Source organism: Seriola aureovittata, chromosome 20, assembly GCF_021018895.1.
Source record: "Seriola aureovittata isolate HTS-2021-v1 ecotype China chromosome 20, ASM2101889v1, whole genome shotgun sequence".
In the NCBI taxonomy this organism is placed as follows: domain Eukaryota; kingdom Metazoa; phylum Chordata; class Actinopteri; order Carangiformes; family Carangidae; genus Seriola; species Seriola aureovittata.
This window is the reverse complement of record NC_079383.1, coordinates 16,485,796-16,503,720: the sequence shown is the minus strand read 5'-3', so window position 1 is coordinate 16,503,720 and position 17,925 is coordinate 16,485,796. Positions and strand designations below refer to the sequence as shown.

The 17,925-nt window shown below is 43.7% G+C and overlaps 1 protein-coding gene across 1 annotated transcript in view; it reads left to right on the top strand.

Moving 5' to 3' along the window:
• The first annotated feature begins 3,322 nt into the window (after positions 1-3,322).
• Positions 3,323-17,925, top strand: part of LOC130161284 (collectin-12-like) — a 34,818-nt gene continuing 20,215 nt past the window's right edge. The window contains exons 1-2 of the mRNA XM_056364483.1: positions 3,323-3,622; positions 4,729-4,779. Of these exons, the coding sequence (XP_056220458.1) occupies positions 3,616-3,622; positions 4,729-4,779 (58 nt within the window). The 5' untranslated portion in view covers positions 3,323-3,615. The remainder of the gene's footprint in view (positions 3,623-4,728; positions 4,780-17,925) is intronic.

The window sequence follows — 17,925 nt, the reverse complement described above, 5'->3', positions numbered from 1 at the left end:
ACACAAGTATGCCTTCAACCTTAAAATGGCTATAATCAATATCTTTATATCAAAAAATCCCATGACTGCTTGTGTTGTTAAAGGAGTGGCTCGTGCATGAATCCCCTCAGCTCCATGGAGGATTTTAGCATCTTTCAGCTCATTGTTTTGATTTTTGGCCCATAATCATTTTGTTTTATTCCCACCACTCACTGATAATGCATTTTAGTTTGAGCATTTATGCAGCTGTTTGCTAACAACTCAGGCATATCAGCTTAAAAGGGTAACTTCCTAATGCAGGTTTCAAAGTGCTCAAAATCATATTCATGTATTGTAGTATTATGGGATACGATGGCGTAGCCCACTATCCCCCATAAAAGTTTGATTAAAGGTTGAGTTACCAGCACAGAAACCCCCATCTCAGACTTACCTGCCAGTTTTTAAGCAAACAGACTCTAAAAACATCCCTTATAGCTTCTGTATCGGCATTGTATTAAACAAGTCAATTTTCGCTTCCTGTCTCTCTGGCCTCTGCCACCAGCGACTCTCTCGTGCTGCATATACGAGGATCTGAGTTGCCGTTGTTCTTATCATGATATCTGAACACGGCAGCAGCGTGGTTAATGTGGAATTCCTGTGTGCTTTCTCAGTCCTCCTGTTAAGCCGAGCCCACTGCTGAAAGCCTTGACCCAGCAAATGAGGTCCCAACCTCTGAATGAGGACCAGCAGGAGCCCGGCTGTAAGATACCTGACCCTCAGCTGCTTTTTATCAGCTCGCAACGATCCCGATCTGAGCCCTAATACCAGCCTGCTGCTCCAATTATAGCAGACAGTAAGATAACAGTTTTGAAGCCTTTAGGAAAACAAGTAATTAGTCGCTTTATCATCTCAGGCTGCTCTGGAATCTAATATGTGGTGGACTGGGTCAATCTTGAGCTACTAGCGCAGAGCCTGAGTTTGGAGGCCCTGTTATCCAAAGAAAGAAGAAAAATAGATCCTAGTTTGATGACTGTTTTTTAAAGCTCTGGGGATTTTAGAGAAGAGACAGTTGGTGTTAACTGCATCTTTTCCTGTAAATCAATTGGCCTGAGCTGAGCGTGTGGAAAGAGATTAGCATCAGGGCCGTATCATGTAACCCAGTGACACTAACCTGTACTGTGAAGACATGATGGTGGGTCTGTCTAATTTCTTTGATGTTCCTCATTAGTGTGGGAGGATGCAGCTGTTTTCCGCCTTTGATCAGTGATCTGTATCTGCAGGCCGGAGAGATTATGGACGCAGGAACTGATGGAATTATCACTGCAGCTGGAAGAGTGAAATGGGAAATGGCTGCTGGTGAACCTTTAAGTCTTATTTTGATAGATCGTGGTCAGTCTTCGCTGCAACGGAAAATCTTGTTAGGGCAACAGTGAGCAAATGCATGGAACTCGTTATCATATATCATCTATAGGATGGACGCTATTTATCACAGCATCTGATCACCCATCTTGTTTCCTTTATCAATCCACCTTATCAAGTCATTTTCTTTGTATATAACTGAGTCTTAAAACTTTATTTTCTTACAAACAAAAGAAAATTATGTCATTGACGCACAATACATTGATTTATCTTCCCTTTTCTTGAATCAGGCGCCATTTTTCTCAATTCCGGTGATTGCAACATGTCTTGTTTCATGATAGGAATAATCATTTTTAGTATTTTTTTTTTTTTTTTTTAAGTTGTCAGTATTAGACATGGTTTAAACTGTCCTGGCAGAATCTTTTATTGTTGTTTTATGGAAACAATAGAAAAGGTCCCTTGAAAAGCCAGTTTTGCAATGTATTACAGTAATGTGGGAATTTTGTGTGAAATCAAATGATAAAATGCCCCAAACCACATCATTAACTCATTATTGAGCACCTCAGAGAGGCCAAAGAAAAGATGAACAGCAGAGAAACGTCCCCCTCCCCTCCCCAAACCTTTGAAATGATCTTTAATGAGTACCAGGTTTTCACCCGGGGACGCGATTGCCATCAACCCCCTGTAACTTAATCTCATCTCCGGCTGGATTACTGCAGCGCCGCACGACGTCCCGGGCTGTGTGGTGTTGAAAGCAGCCGCACCTCCTCTCTCTCTCCTCAGGAGGAGACGCAGCGGGAGTGTGGACGGGACAGTCGCCGGTATGACTTCACAAAACTTAGTGGGACACTGGTTGCGTGGCTAAAGTAACTGGTGAGCGCATGAAGCGAGCTAGAAAAAACTAAGGAGAAAGCTGAGAGAATACCGGAAATGAAGCTTCTCAGCTGTCAAAATAAAAGTGTTGGGCTTTGTTTTGGGGACGGAGATGACCTCACTGGTGGGGCTGAACAGCAGCAGAGCAGCAATGGTTTTCTGTAACAAATGACAAGGTTAGAAAAGGATCCAATAGCTAAAATACATGGACTCAAATTAATCGATTACCAGATATAAAATGAGAATTTATTTTGATTATTATTTAAATTGCAAAACATTTCTTGGTTACAGCTGCACAGATGTGAACATTTCCTGCTTTTTAGTTTGATTATTCAAATTATTTTCTTTTTTTTTGATAACTGAGGTTTGGACTGTTGTTTGGACTAAAGAAGCATTTTGAAGGTGTCACGTGGCTCTGGGCAACTGTGATGGCATGTCCCAATATATATATATATATATATATTTTTTTTTTTTTTAACAAACTGAACAAACAGTTCTGCTGGGGAATGTTAAAATTATAAAAACGTCTGATACCACTTTCTAATATAAAGGGTTTATTGATGTAACTACCACCTTTGTTAATGGTTAATAAATCATATATTAATGCTTTATTGACCAGTTATAATAAACCATTAGCCTCCCCTGGTGTCAATTATTTCTATTATGTTATCGACATTTAATTAAATTAAATTAGAGATGCTGGTAATCATTAAGAAATGCTTTTTGGTCCAGGTCCAGCCCCATTTTCAGAAGGTAAGTGGTCATGCTGTCCAATTTGTCGATTTCGCACAACCTGGCAACCCAAAAGTGAACTGATTTATAGTTTACTAAGTTTTAGCAAATAATTTAATCATTAATAATTACAACCACTTAAACACTTTATGAAGCATGCCATATTAGAAAAGGGCGAGGAGCTCATTCAGTTTCGCTCCCAGGAAATTTCCTTTTAATAAGCAGTTTGTGTTTGGAGGCGTAGAGATAACTCCTACTAAACCTATAAATATTTATGAGCTTGGAGCTGTGTCGTCTCCTCTCGGGATATACACTGCACGTCCTACCTTTTCTACACAACAAAAAACGATTTAATTTTGAAAGCGACGCCGGAAGTGTAATCTGTCATTCTGTGTAACTTAACAGCGGCAGTGACAGACAGCGCTCAGATCAGCTCTCCCTCCTTCGGCGCTGCTGGACAAGGCTCCGGGAACATCGCATCACTTTTGTGCACAAACTCCTCAGAGCCGCGGCGGAGCAGAGACCATGGGATTTTAACCTGGACACTCGGCATGAAGACACACCTGTAGATTCTTTTTCTGAGTCAGTGCGCGTGGAACAAGTTTACACCTTTTTTGTACTGGATGCTGAGATGCGCAGAAAGTGACAGGGGTCCTCATCTCTTCTACAGTCCTCAACGAGTTACAAAACGCCATGAAAGGTACGTAGCCTGCGTGTAGCTGACCCTTTAGTGCATGTTTGTTTTATTTAAATTCTCATGATCAATCTTGATTCGGTCTATTTCTTTGTGGTGCACGAGTCACATCTGGATGATATTACGATACTGCGGTGCACAAGTTGTGAAATACTTAGTTTTTTTTTTTTTTTCTTACCACCACTTAGTTGCATCCCATTGAAATAAATAAAAGCCCAAATCTTGTTTGCACAATTAGGCTGCGTATCCTGTAATCTCCCACTGTAAGCATGAGAAATCCCACATGAAACCGTGTTAATCTGAATCAGAAAAGAGAGGTTAACATGCAGTTTCCAAAAAAAAAAAAAAAAAAAGTTATGGAAAAGGTTTTGATGTTGACCACTGAGCACCACCTGTAGTGCATGTGGTTTGCACAGTTTCATGACTAACTGCTGTGTGTAAACAAGTTAAAGCCATTTAAACAGTATTTATACAAAACAATATTTAAATTCAGAAACTGAAGTGGCAGATCTGATTCACTTGGCATCACTGGCTCTTCATCTAGTCTAACCCACTCCGACTGCCCACCAACAAACACAAGCTCAGCTCCAACCCTGCCCGTCTCCCATGCCCCCCACCCCCCACCCCATCCCTCCAAACCCCAACCCCACCCCCCTGGGTCCCCCATCTGTTCACCATTACCAGTGATGTTCTCTGTGCTCTGCTCCAGTCTTCAGTGTAGTGTAGCAGAGTGTAATTAGGGTTTACTATCAACAACCCAGAGAAACCGCAGCCTGTGGCTTTTACAGTTCTCTGGACCTCCTATCTGCACACACACACACACACACACACACACACACACACATACCCACACACACACACAGACCAGAGATGATACTCTCACTATCTCCAACCTAAAGCCTTGTTGGCTGCCTGCACTCTCGGAAACAGAAATCATTGTATTCAAGGGTATAACATTATGGATTCTTGGCTCTGTGCGGCTGCCCTGTTGTGTTTCTCTCTGTTATTTAACTTTGTTTGTGGAGTCCTTCCCGACTGCTTTAAACACAATGTGCCCCTAGTAGCGTGCGTATGACCTATTTCTGTCATATGTTTCTGATTATGTCACGCAGACGACTTTGCAGACGAGGAGGAAGTACAGTCTTTTGGATACAAGAGGTTCGGTGAGTGAAAGACTTTTTTTTCCCTTTTTCTAAAGGTGGAAGAGAGAAAGGTCAGCTCACTTGGAGCTCTAATAATAAAACTTTTATTGTTTTGAAAATTAGAAGTCATGAATTAAAAGGAGCGTGTGTGGGCTTGACTCTGCGCTGTTCTTTCCTAGATTTACCTCTGTGTTTATGGGGGTATCATGTCTAATTAAAACCTCTAGTTAACACAAGCAACTTATCTTTCATATCAGAGCAGACATCAGGCTGTCGGAGCCTCATCTGTCCCGATATTCGCTTCCGTCACTAACGGTTTTGCTTCTTTTGGGGTTTAAACTTAAATGCGGCTTGACAGTCTGTGAGGTCCAGCCTCACCACAGGCCCAACCACTGCTGACAGAGCTCCCCAGATCAAGAAGATCCAGAGAACTCTCCTCTGTGTCTCACCCGCTCATGCTGACTCACACAAACACGCAGAGGAGGACACCCCCCCACACACACACCCCCCCAAAAAATGTGGAGCTGCTCGAAATCCAAACTGCCGTCCACGCGCTGCATATCTGATTGTTGTGGTGCGACTCGTGCGGACGAGAGTTCACATGCATTTGGTTTGCCTACTCATGCATGTCACTCAAAGCAGCCAGGAACTCACTCTCATTTGCTCAGAGGCCATCTGGAGCATTAGGAGTCTTTATAAGTTTTCCCAGCTGACTCGTAGATTGGCAGTGATCCAAACAAGACCAGAATGATAAGGATTAAAACGCTTAAAGGGTGAGTCCACCCAGATGACAAAAAGCAAACGTACAGTATTTTCTCACTTACCTCACGTGATATCTAGTCATGCGGATAGTTTTGATTATATCAACCCAAACCCCCCCCACCCCCAAGCATCATGAACACTTTTGGACATCTTCTCTGTAGCTTCTTATTCACGAACAACACGGCTCTTGATCTCTCTCAGTCTCGCGTTACTTCATGTATCTTCTGGGTCTGCACCCATCTACAGTACTTGAGCTCAGTCATACAGCCTTATGCTCCTCGTCTGCCGCTGCGTTCCTCCGAGGAAAGTCGTCTGGCGTCGCCGTCCCCGCACACAAAGGCGATCGCAGTCCAGACTGTTCTCGTCTGTGGTTCCAAGCTACCGAATGCCGTCAGAGCAGGGGGCGTCCCCCCACTCATCTTTTCAGAGAGGGTCTCCTAACACCTCTAACACCCAAACATAGATAACTAGCACTTACTATGTCCTTACATTTATTAAACAGATGTAATACTTAGTACTTACACCAAGGTTTCCTTCTCCACTCCGTCACTTATAAGTCGCTTTGGATAAGAGCGTCTGCCAAATGACTAAATGTTATGTAATGTAATATATAGCACTGAACTTAGACTATTGCTGCGACAAGTCACACAGACAGCCCCTTCATCTGTCATTAAACTACATTTTCGATGCACAAAAGATAAAATACAACAGCATGTTCCCCCATTACTCAGGAGAATCCACAGACCTCACTGTCATAACAACTCATTGGAGTTTTGGAAGTTCTGTGAGTATTTTGTTCAAAAACAAACAGTTTCCATGAGTGATACGTCCCGTAAAGTGGAAAATTTAGTTGAGTCGACTAAAACGAGTCCCATCTTTTCTGTCCTTTCCCCTTTCCTGATCTCATGTAACATGCCTACACATGTTTACTCTCTTTCATAAGTGCGTTTTTGTTTTGTTTTTTTGTAACCCTTTCTGCCTTTTTAATGATGCACAATGCAGTTAGTTTGTCCTGCAGTTGCTGCTCATGAGTTTTGTCAGGCAGCGATGTTTGCCATTTACTGCATCATGCTTTTGGAAAAAATCTAAAAAAAAAAGGGGGGAAAAAAGTCAGCAAAGGGCAAACGCTGTGTCACACACACACTCAAACACATCATTATTATTCTCCTTGGAGACAGAGCTCGTGCTCCATCACTGCTCTGTTGATTCAACATTGATTTGGGATCAGGAGCCTCCGTGTCTCTGTATTCAGGGTGTTGCTGCAGTATGACTCATTCACGCACAGTTCGGCCGAGGTCCGTGAGAGCGGCTGTTCGGCAGCGGACAGCGCTGTTTAACCCAGCGCCAGCAGAGGCGAATTCAAACTGTGTAAAAACACCATGTCTTTCATCCGAGTCACCCGAGTAGAGGCATCCTGTTTGTCCTGCTCTGTGGGCGCGTGCGAGTCCCGCTCATGGATTAGATTAGAGAGCTGTGGGGAGGGGAGCCAGATCCAGCTCGCTTTTAACTTTATTCAAATGAACTTTTGACATTCGGAGGAGTAGGAAGAGAGAGCTGTTGAACTCTGAGCTGAGTGTTGTTGGTCCTCGCAGGGACACGGCAGCTGTTTGGAGGGGTCGGCTCCAAGGGCCCGTCACCCCCCCCACACACACACACACACACACACACACACACACAATCACACACACACACACACACCCCCAGAGTCTTTGTTGTGCAACAGAGCTGCATTCATGCAAACCATCGCAAACCCTCATTCTTCCACTATTAGCAATGTAATCTCAGTCCTCAAGGGGAAGCAAACAGTTATTTCCTCTCTGAATATTTTTGCTTTAATTCATGGCGTTCTCCCAGGGGACGGATATTGTTTAAATTATTACGACATGTCAAAGCTGTGAGCTCAAAAAAGGGAAGACTTAACACAGACACACAGAGAGAGAGAGAGAGAGAGAGAGAGCACTTAATCCTGCTGGTTTTACCAAGTGAACATTCGGTAAGAAAGTACACAGTGTCACTTCTTTTGTTTTTCTTTGTACATTTACATTCACACACTGTGCATTGCAGAAGTTTGGACATCCAGTATTAGCAAGTCAGCAGCTGAACAGCATCGTGTGTGTGTGTGTGTGTGTGTGTGTGTGTGTGTGTGTGTGTGTGTGAGTGAACTGTAAAGTGCTTTGGGAAAAAGCATTACATAAATGCAACAGGGGGACAACAAGAACCTGGTGTTTTTTCTCAGAGTATTAGGTTGCTTTTAGATTTCTCACACAAGCACTTGAACATATCACAAAGAAAGTGTCCGTCTTTGTGCTGAAATCGTCTATTTCAAGTAACTCTCAAGACTCTGCAAGGTGATTTTCATGCCTTTACTGTTATGAATAGAAGTCAATGGTTTCCATGAGAGAAATCAGTGTTAAAATACATTATAGGCTTTGGGAAATGGACTCCAGCAGTGATTTGTAGTTAACTGGCTCAAACACGTACAAACTCCTTTTCCAGCAAGATGCTTTAGAGCTGTGGTATAAATAAAATTTTAAAAAAATGAGGCGACTGGTGGTTTGTGTGCTTTGGCTTTTCTCTGTAAAGAATGCATTAGGAAAGATAAAGAAGCAGTGAAATGACTGTCGGCCTCATCTTCCAAGGAGGTTGTTTACAAAACTCTCCTCCCATTCCTCGAATTCCAAGATCAGATGCACTGATCTCCGTTTTGTAAAAACACACTAATGCAGTTGTAATAAAATCTGACGCAGCGTTCAGTTTCCTCACCGCTTTGGCTGTTCTTCACCCACACCAGCAAACCCAGCCTCGCCTCCAGCCGTGCTGTACAGAGAAAGGTTTGCATTAGACAAAAGTTCAATGTGTAATATCAACACTCATGTACAAGTAACACATAGTGACCATGTGTTGAAAAATATCTTTTAAAAGTACCGTTGGGGCTGTTTGTACGTTTGTTGACGCGCAAAGTAACGAGTCAGCTTTCCGAAGGTCAGAAAGAGCCCGGTGGGAACACACACACACACACACACACACACACACACACACACACATATTTTCAACAAAGTGAACTGTTTTTGATTCTGTATATTACACAAACGTCATCCAGAAGGCATGCATACATGTATATTTACACTTTCCACTCACTTGTATACAAGTGGAAATGCACACCCTACACACACACACACACATGCACACACAGACACGCACGCGCACACACACACACACACACACACACACTAGTACAGCCACTGAGTGAATTCATATGGTAATCCCATCTCTCTCCCTGCCAAGTTGAAGCCAGGCCGGAATTGCTTCCACAGTGCTCAAGGTTTAAACATATTTATTTTTCTGTGGGGGGTTGACATAAGAAGGCCATCAGAATAATAACAAACCCTACCTGAGCTTTGGCTGAACTCTCTCTAGAGCTGGTATAATAATTGGTCACTGGGAGTCGGCAGCTGCCCCTGGCCTGACTCAAACCATGAACCCACCAGTCGCTAAAACCTCGTCACTGTAAAGTTTGTGTCGCATCTTTGTTGAAGGCAAAAAAAAAAAAAACTGGCAAGTGTAGGCGTGTGTCCTTTGACTGAACCTCAGTGGGATAGGTGCATTATACAAAGATCAGTAAACACTGGAGTCCGACAAGATTCACGGAAGAGAAGCGTTGAAATGCCGCCAGCAGGAAAGAAAAAAAAAAAAGTTTTGTGTAGCGTTCAACAAACACAAATTCGCCCTGTTTACCAATTTGTAACCAGTGAGGGAATGGCGTTCCTGTGGTTTGAAGTCACTTGTGGAACACAAACGGATGTTTTTTTTTTAAAATGAACTGTATTCATTAACTTTTTTTTTTCCGGTCAGTAAATTAGAGCACGAGTCGCTGAGCGTGCAGCCAAACATGCTTTTGGAGGGACGTGTCTTTTTTCCGCTACTGGTTTCCCCCGTATTTCTTGACACACTGGTGTGTTGTTCTGGTTAAATGAAGAAAAGGTGACAAACTCTGATTTATGTCAAGTACAGCTACACATTAGTTTAACAGCAGAAAGAACTACTGGTACACATCAGGTTTGGGGTTTCAGTTGTTCAGTATCGGACTGAAGCAGCCATGTTGGTTGAACAGAAGTTAGCTTCTCCACCAACAGTAGCTTCAATGAAACACAACCTATAGATATGTCCTATAGTATATCCTATAGTTTTTATTACTCTTATCACTGTTGACTCTCCACCTACATGTATATAATGCATTATATTACTGGTGATAGTGGCGGCTCATGTTAGCATAGTGCTAGTGGCACCCGATGGAAACAGTCTGAGATACGGATTTGACTTCTTCTAACCAGGAAAATGTTTTGTTCTTCAGCCTCTGGTTCTTCCTACACTTTGAAGAGGTCTATGTCGATATTGAACAAACTCTGTGGGAGATACAGCCCCCTTTTTTTTTTTTTTTTTTAACAGAGTAACCAAGTTGCGAGGGTTGAAAAGTAATAAGACAACAGAGTAAACCTCAGAGGATTCACCACAAGATGCAAACCCCAGAAACAGAACGGCCAGGCTGCGGTTCACAAACACATGGAACAAAGATCTGAAGAAACAGAAAAATCAAATGGAGAAAATAAGGAAGAGCTCGTGGCCCAAAGCCCACCACCTCATCTATCAAACGTGGCGGTGGGTCCGTCATTGCTCGGGCAGGTGCGGCTGCCAATGGAACTGGCACACCGGCCCTTTATAGATGATTCCACGGCTGACGGAAGCAGCAGGATGAATGCAGGGGAACACGGAGAACGTCCCTGCGCTCAGGCTGAGCCAAATGCGTCAAAACTCATAGGACGACGTTTTAATCACTCAGCAGGACAACAATCCTAAACATACGGCCAAAGCAACCAAAGAACCCTTCAGGGGTTAAGAGGTGGGATGTCCTCGACTGATCTCAATCCAGTTGCGCTGCAGTCCGCTCACTGAAGACACAAACTTCAGGCAGAGAGACCACACAACAAGCAGGAGCAGAAGGAGGCTGCAGTGAAGGCATCACCAGGGGAGAAACAAAGCTTCTGCTGATGTCTGTGACTCAAAGACTTCCAGCAGTTATTTACTGCAAAGGATTTTCCACAAAATATTAAAAGCGTTGATTTCTTTTTTTTCCACTTTGAGCACTATGTGTTAAAAGGATTATATCTCCTACACACTTCTCTCTACATTGATGCAAACCCACTCAAACGAAGGCAGAGATTTGCAGTTTAATGTATGAAATCTATTACAGTATTTTATCTCAAATTGACCGTGCTGAAGCACTGAGCCTGAAGAACAAAACATATGTACTTAGGGTCTGGACTGTGTATATACACAAGGTTTATAGATTCAAAAGAACCACAAAGGTCACTTACTTTTTTCTGAAACAGCTTAAGTCTCCATCCTGGGTTGAAGTCAAGTTAGCCAGTTAGCAAGCAGCTCAAACATCATAAAGAGAGGCCTAAATAATGTTGTAGCTTACACAGACATATGTCAAATATTGAATATAATTGCCGTAGTGAGTTTTTCCCAAAGGCTATTCTGAAAAGGAAAAGAGTTAGACGCAACCCAAGTTAGAAGCACAGAGGACAAGGTGAGGCAAAGGCAATAAGGTTACAGTTACATAAATGGCATTCACCAGCAATCCTCCGCTGGATGGTAATACTGGACGTTGGGTTTTACTGGAAGACTTGCATGTCGGTCTCCAGATAGGAGTCGGGGCTCGTAATGAAGTAGATGAGACCTGATTGCTCCGTGCAGCAGGTCCTCATGGGATCTTCACTGATGTCTGGATCTGGGGTCTTACTCCCTCGGCTGCTGTGTCTGCCGTTCCCACACATGTGGGTTTTTTCGAGAGGCCGGACTCGGGAGGTTTGTGGCCGGTGTGGAACCCGGAGTCCACTAATCTATTTCCTGCACTTGTTATGGTTTCTCCAGCACGGCCTGGAACATTCCTGCAGCCGAGCACGGTGTTGGGGTGTCTGTGCCTGGAACCAGCTGTGTCAGCACAGCCAGGGCTCGGTTCGGTCCGGTTGGTTTCTCTGGCGAAGAGCGCGCGCCCCCCCCCCCCCCCCGGCTTCACAAGCACCTTTTTAGCTGTAGTCATAATGACAGCTCACCCACCACCTCATCCGTCCTGGTTAACATGGTTATGTTAACAATTACTAGCCTGCCCTTGTCAGACGCTGACACGTTTAATACAAACTGTCATGTGAGACTTCACAGTGTGTTTGTCAGAATGTCTGATTTTCGCGCACTTTGCTGTGGCTTTTTTTTTCGCAGTGTTGTGATGTGGTTTTGTAAAATTCTGCCTCTCGGTTCTTTCTTTAAAAAATTGCGTGGCAGGCTTTGATCACTTAATACTTCTGTAAAATGTACAAAGATTTCTTCACTGTCTGCCATACCACTGTCAAAAGATTTCCTCTGGCCTTGAGACGTAGTCGGCATGCCTTCGCACGCGTATTTATCATGCGTGTGGGTGCGCACATGTGTATTAAGCTTTTTCTTCTCTCTTTGCTGCTAATGTTTGTGTTTTCTCGCATGTGATTCTCATAGTCCACCAGTTCATTTTTCTTATTCATAATTACAGTTGGCTGAATTGCATTTGGTCATTAAAGCTGCCACAATCAATTTTCATGTGAAAGGTGTTGCTTGTGGTGACGAACCCACAGAGAATTTTCACCCTGCTCTGCAGTTCCTCTCAGTTTTAGGAATCTTTCAGCTCATTGTTTGGAAATATGGCTCACAACTTCACTGTTTCACTCACTGCTGTGAGTCGTTTCAGCAATAAAAAAAAGATCCAAACACCCACTGTAAGCTTCCTGCCCAGCCAGGTGGTGAACACAGTAAAGCATTTGGCAGCTAAAGAGCCAAATATTTCATATATCAGGAGTTGATGGAGACTAAAACTGAGCTAAAAACCTGTCATGTGGACACAAACATGATGGATGCATAACAGGCAACTATTTGCTCACAAGTTAACCATATGTTGACATAAAAGAAATGTAAATGTTGTGTTTGGAGCTTGTTTCTGCCGCCGCCACGTGGCCAAAAAATCAGCTGAGGGAAGTTTGAATTTTGGTAAAGTGCTTCTCAGTGACCTTGAGGTAAACTGAGCTCTTGTGGAAACTCCAGACTCAGACGTACTTCAAGGGGCTAACGTGACCTGAGCTCGGAGCAGGTCAGACACCTGTTGTAGCGAGCAGACGGAGATGGTGAAGCACTTACTGAAGCCTCCTGCTAAAACGACTCAGACCAGCAGTAAAAACAGAGTTTGTCTGGTGAAGATCAGGAACTCAAACTTTTTGGGTCGCGTTTTTAACTCGTTAACTTTATGGGGAAATCATTTTTAAAACTCCTGCTGTGCAGACATTAATCTATAACAAAGGGTTTTCCCTCACATGCTGATCTAGAGTGGAGGTACACTGATGCAACAGGGCACTGTGTTTTAATGAAAACAAATTTATTTTCAAGCCTTTTTAAGCACCATTTTTTAAGTCACATTTAAACACCTGTTCTTGATTATCTGTGAATCGCTGCCCCTCACCTGGTGCTCGTTCACTCGTTGTGCTGTTGCTCTGTCTGACCTACAGAGTCAAAATGTCGGCTGCACATTTCGCACTTTCAGCACTTGTTGAGCAAAATTTAAAAAAAAAAAAGGTTTTTGTTTTATCCCAGCGTTTTGATTTTGGCTACTTCGTGCCATCTGGTGACGTGTGCAGGAGGTTCTCTGTTGGGTTTTAATGTAAGCTTCAAAGCACGTTAGAGAGTGAGGGTGAAATTAACGTGGTGTCAAAAAGAGAAAAAGGAGAACTAAGTTTGTGTGAGACAGTGCAAGAAAAATGTCGGCTAACGCTACAAATGATGTTTTCCCAAGGAGACGGCCAGAAACAATGAAGTATAATGTGATTAAAAAAATAAAGTCAGTGGCTTACAGAAACCAGCAGCATGTCTCAGTTTCACATCAGGCTTAAGTCTTGTTTTCTCTGAGCAGGGAGAGGAGAGTTCACCCAGAGAAGCGGGCTGTTAAAACTGAGGCCTCGGGGTGTAAACAACAAGATGATGTGCAGACCAGGGGTGAGGGATTTCCTCATATCTGGTTTTGGGAGAATCGCACACCACAGGACAGACGGGAGGAGAGATAACAACCAATATGGTGAATGAAGGCGAGGAGCGGCGCACGGGGGGGTGGGGGGGGGGGGGCACTGGGTGAGAGGGTGTTTTATCCCCGGAGGTGGGAGGGGAGTGAAAAGGAAGGGGGAGAAGGTGGAGGAGACGCAGCCGGTCTGTGAGAGAGGAGCAGGAAGTGGATGGATGTCTTTGGAGGAGCATGAGAGGAGTTCTTTGTGAGGAGATAAGGGATCGTGTGAGTGTGTGTGCGATGGTAGGAGATAAAGGAGAGGAGGGAGTCGTAACAGTACCAGATCCAGCTGGAAGTGTTTATCTGAAGCATGAACTTACACACCTTTATGACATAAGATCATATTGCACTCACATAAATGCAATTAGAAAATAATTAGCCCAGTGCTGCAGTTCGTCACAGGCCTCCATTCCTCTCGCTCGCAGACGTTTGGACAGACTCTTATCTCTGTTATAATTCAATCCTTTCAACCTGGAATCTGACAGAACTGTCTGAGGGTAAAGAAGAGCGGCCAAAAGGGGAATAGCGGCTGCTCAGAGGAATTTTATGAACACATCATTTCTTTTTTCCCTTGAGTTTTCAGCTGTACATCGTAGGTCGACAGCAGCAGGGATGGAACAGGAACAGAAGTACATTTACACACATACTCAAGTATAATTTTGAGGCGCTTTTACTCAAGCATGTCTATTTTACACGACTTCATACTCAAGTCTGATACTTTTTCTGACAGCTGTAGCTCCTCGGAGATGACTACGTCTAATGTGAATGAGAAATCCACAGGAAAGTATCATCCGACAGTTCCCCTCAGCTCTAATATGGAGCATTTAAGCATCTTTCAGCTCATTGTTTTGGTTTTATGTCCCAAAATTGAACTTTTCTGTGGGAAAAGGTCCAAAAAAACACCCCACTCAACACTTGTTGTGTTACTTTTGACACATTTCACTCACAAAACAAATGGCGTACTTGTGACCCGGGTGTGCACGTGCAGCTCTTGCACATTTACCTGCAATTTGCGAGCCACAATCAAATGTGACGTCGTTGCAATCTGCATGTAAGCAGTGCTCACAAATTGCTCAAAGTCGTTTTAAATTAAAGTACAGCTACTTTTACTGAAGAGTTCCCAACTGAGTTTTGTAATGTCATGAATCTGGGAGACATGCAAGAGGCATATGGGATGGGTGGACGAGATGGGAAACATTTCCATGGTTACCACTTGCAAGCGATCGTGTCACAGAACAACTGCAGACAGTTGTGTGATTACAGTGTTACGCTGCATTGACAGTATAACACTATGTCTGTTAAATTTGGGTTTAATCAGTGAACAGTGGATTTGAGCCAACGTGTTCCTGTTTGCTCGATCTTAAGGCGCTTGTGTATTATGAAGCGAAGTGGGATCTACCAACATGTAGCAGAAAAGTGTGACCGTCCCAGTTGTAATCACGACTCAGATGCTGACGTGAACGCTAAGTCAGACACTTACGATGAGTGACTCGGATGTGACGCCTTCCAAACACCAAGCAAGCTTTGACGTGTATCATCAGTGGAGTGCCAGAGTAAATGATGAATGAATACACGTTTCACCACTGGACAGCAGGTAGAGGAACTCCAGCACAACAAATGGTTTTAACATCACAGTCGGTTTCCGAAAGATCCTGTAAACTTTGGTCCAAACTTTCCACCCCCCCCATTTCTCTTTCGCTCTCTGTTACACCTTCATTACGCTGAATGAAGCAGCAGTAACACGACTCTGGGCGCTGAATGCAAAGAGCAGGCGACGCTGCTGCCAGAGCACATGTGCTGCTAGTTAGCTGCTATTTTCAGTCCGGACCTGTGATCATCTGAATGTGTCAGTGACTTCTCTGACTCCCCCTTTTTCTTTTTTTTTTAAGAGTGAGGAAAAGCAGCAAACCCCCCCATTGAGCCTCCCACCCCCCCGCCGCCCCGTCCTCCAGCGCTCACACACTGTAATAGCCCCAGTGTCCTTGATGTGACCCACATGCAGATGTCAGGAGAGGGTTTCTGGAGTTCAGCATCACCTCTATTAAAGAGCCTTTCAGGAGGTTTTCAAACAAGGGGGTCTGAGTCATTGATTTAGTAATTAAATGAAAGAGCAGCGGAGCGGAGGGAAGGTGGTCCAAGACACCTGCGTTCCCTGTAACGTCTCCTGTGGAAAGGCATGTGTTCGACTTTGGCGAGCTGCACTTCTTTGTTCTGTGAGGAACATGCTTCTACATTAGACTTTACATTTGTATTCCCTCCAATGTGTGTGTGTGTGTGTGTGTGCTCACCCTTGGAATAACACACAACACCTCACTTCAGTAGTACAAACTGATACTTTTATGTATGTGAGTCTCCCGTGTCCACAAGCACTAAAATTTCTCCAACACCTCCGGCAGCCGAACACACAGGCGCACTTTTGCAATGAATTTGGGGATTCTAATTCCTCCGCTTTTAGTATAAGTAATAAAACCCACTAAATCTGCTCCTCACAGTCCAAAATGTTAATGAAGGGGGGGGGCGACTGTGAGGTTTGCCAAGATCAACCTACAGCTTCCTGGTTTGCAAAAGGGAGTTGAAGTGGAGAGGAATAGTGTTGGGCTCCAAAACCCTGTCAGATGCATAATGACTATCACATTTTCCATGTGTGGCTGAGCCTGCAGACAGAGGGAATTCACTAAATTCATTTTCTGGCATCTTTTCAGAGCTCCGCACAAAGCTTGTCATGTGTGCATCTGGTTATTTAAAACATTTTTTTTTTTTTTTAAAAGAATAGCACTTCAAATTTCAAACATCAACTTACTGCTGCACTTTTGAGTTAAAGCTCCTCTGAACACGCAGACGTTGTGTTAATATTGTTCATTGTTCACAATCGTCTATATTCAGCGTTCAGTGCTTTAACATCCCATGTGTGGAAGAGCTTCAGAGTAATTTGCGGAAGCAGTTAGTTACAAGTGTTTTTGTGCAGATGCACAGTAGCAGAACATCGGACGGAGCGAAGCGACGTGACGCGCTGTAACCACTGTTGTATTAGTATTCCTCGTGTTGTGCTTGTCACTTCAGAGACAAACAGATTTATATCATTCGTCACTCTTGTTTGGATGGAAACAAACTTTTCACACATTTTCTGAAGATGTAAAATGCTACTGTTGAAAAAGGCGTCTGAGTCCGTCTCCCCCCCCCATGTAAATCCTACAATGTCCGCACAAATATTTCATGGCACACGCCGCCGCAGCTGTAGGAAAAGATCTTGAACGCACGGTAGTTTGATTGTTTGCAAATAGTTTTTTTTTTCTGTAAACACATCTCGCTGTTTGCAGCAGTGAGGACAATCACTTGATGACACCCGGCAGTGATTCAAAGAGGAGTTTTCTCTCCAGGACGTCTTTGAATCAAAACAAACACTTGTGGAGTGTAATTTAAATCCATTGTCTGGTGTTGATTAGGACTTTCAGTAACTGGTGTGATTCACCACCCAGATGTCAGACGGCTCCTCCTTGCCTCTCGATGCCTCGTCTCCCGGACTGAGGTAGAGTGGCGTGCCACCCTCAACGTCTGGAGCGTGTCCGTGTGAACGGGATTTGGCGGAAAATCGCCCCCCTTCTTCCTGACCAGGGAGGCTTGTTGTCTTTCACACTGACACGCCACGCCTTCACATCCAGCGCAGATGTGCCGGGCCACCCAGGAGGAACTCCCTGCGCCCGTGATGCCGCATGCTAACAGAAGGCATTTCCATTGTTACCCACCTCAGAGATCATCCCATCAGTCTTTTTTAACCTGCTGCTTTTTTGGATTTTATCTTGTTGATTTTGGAGGTTTTTTAGCTTTTGGAGTAAAAGTGTACAACTTTGTAACTGAACATCCTGCGTGTGGTTTGTGCTCTCTCTGAAATATGAATTATTGTGCAGAGCAAGTTGCACAAGTGGTTGTAATTTCTTCGTTTCCATTCTGGAGTTTTCCACTTTCTGAGCAGTGCATATTTTGTCCAAAATTTTCCTTCTCTACTTACATAGTATTAACTCTGCTACACTGATACTGTGCATGGCTTCACATTGAAATAACAGGGATTAAAAATCACCTGTAAAATTGCTTAATATTAAGATTATATAACCACAAACTGCACATCACATCCTCTTCATGATTGTCTTTGTTTAATTGATTTCATTTTAAACCTCTTCATGGTTGTCAACCACCTGTCAACACACAGACCACGGTCCTATTCATATTTCACAGCCCTCCATGTCCTCTCAAAGCCACTGCTAAATGATAGA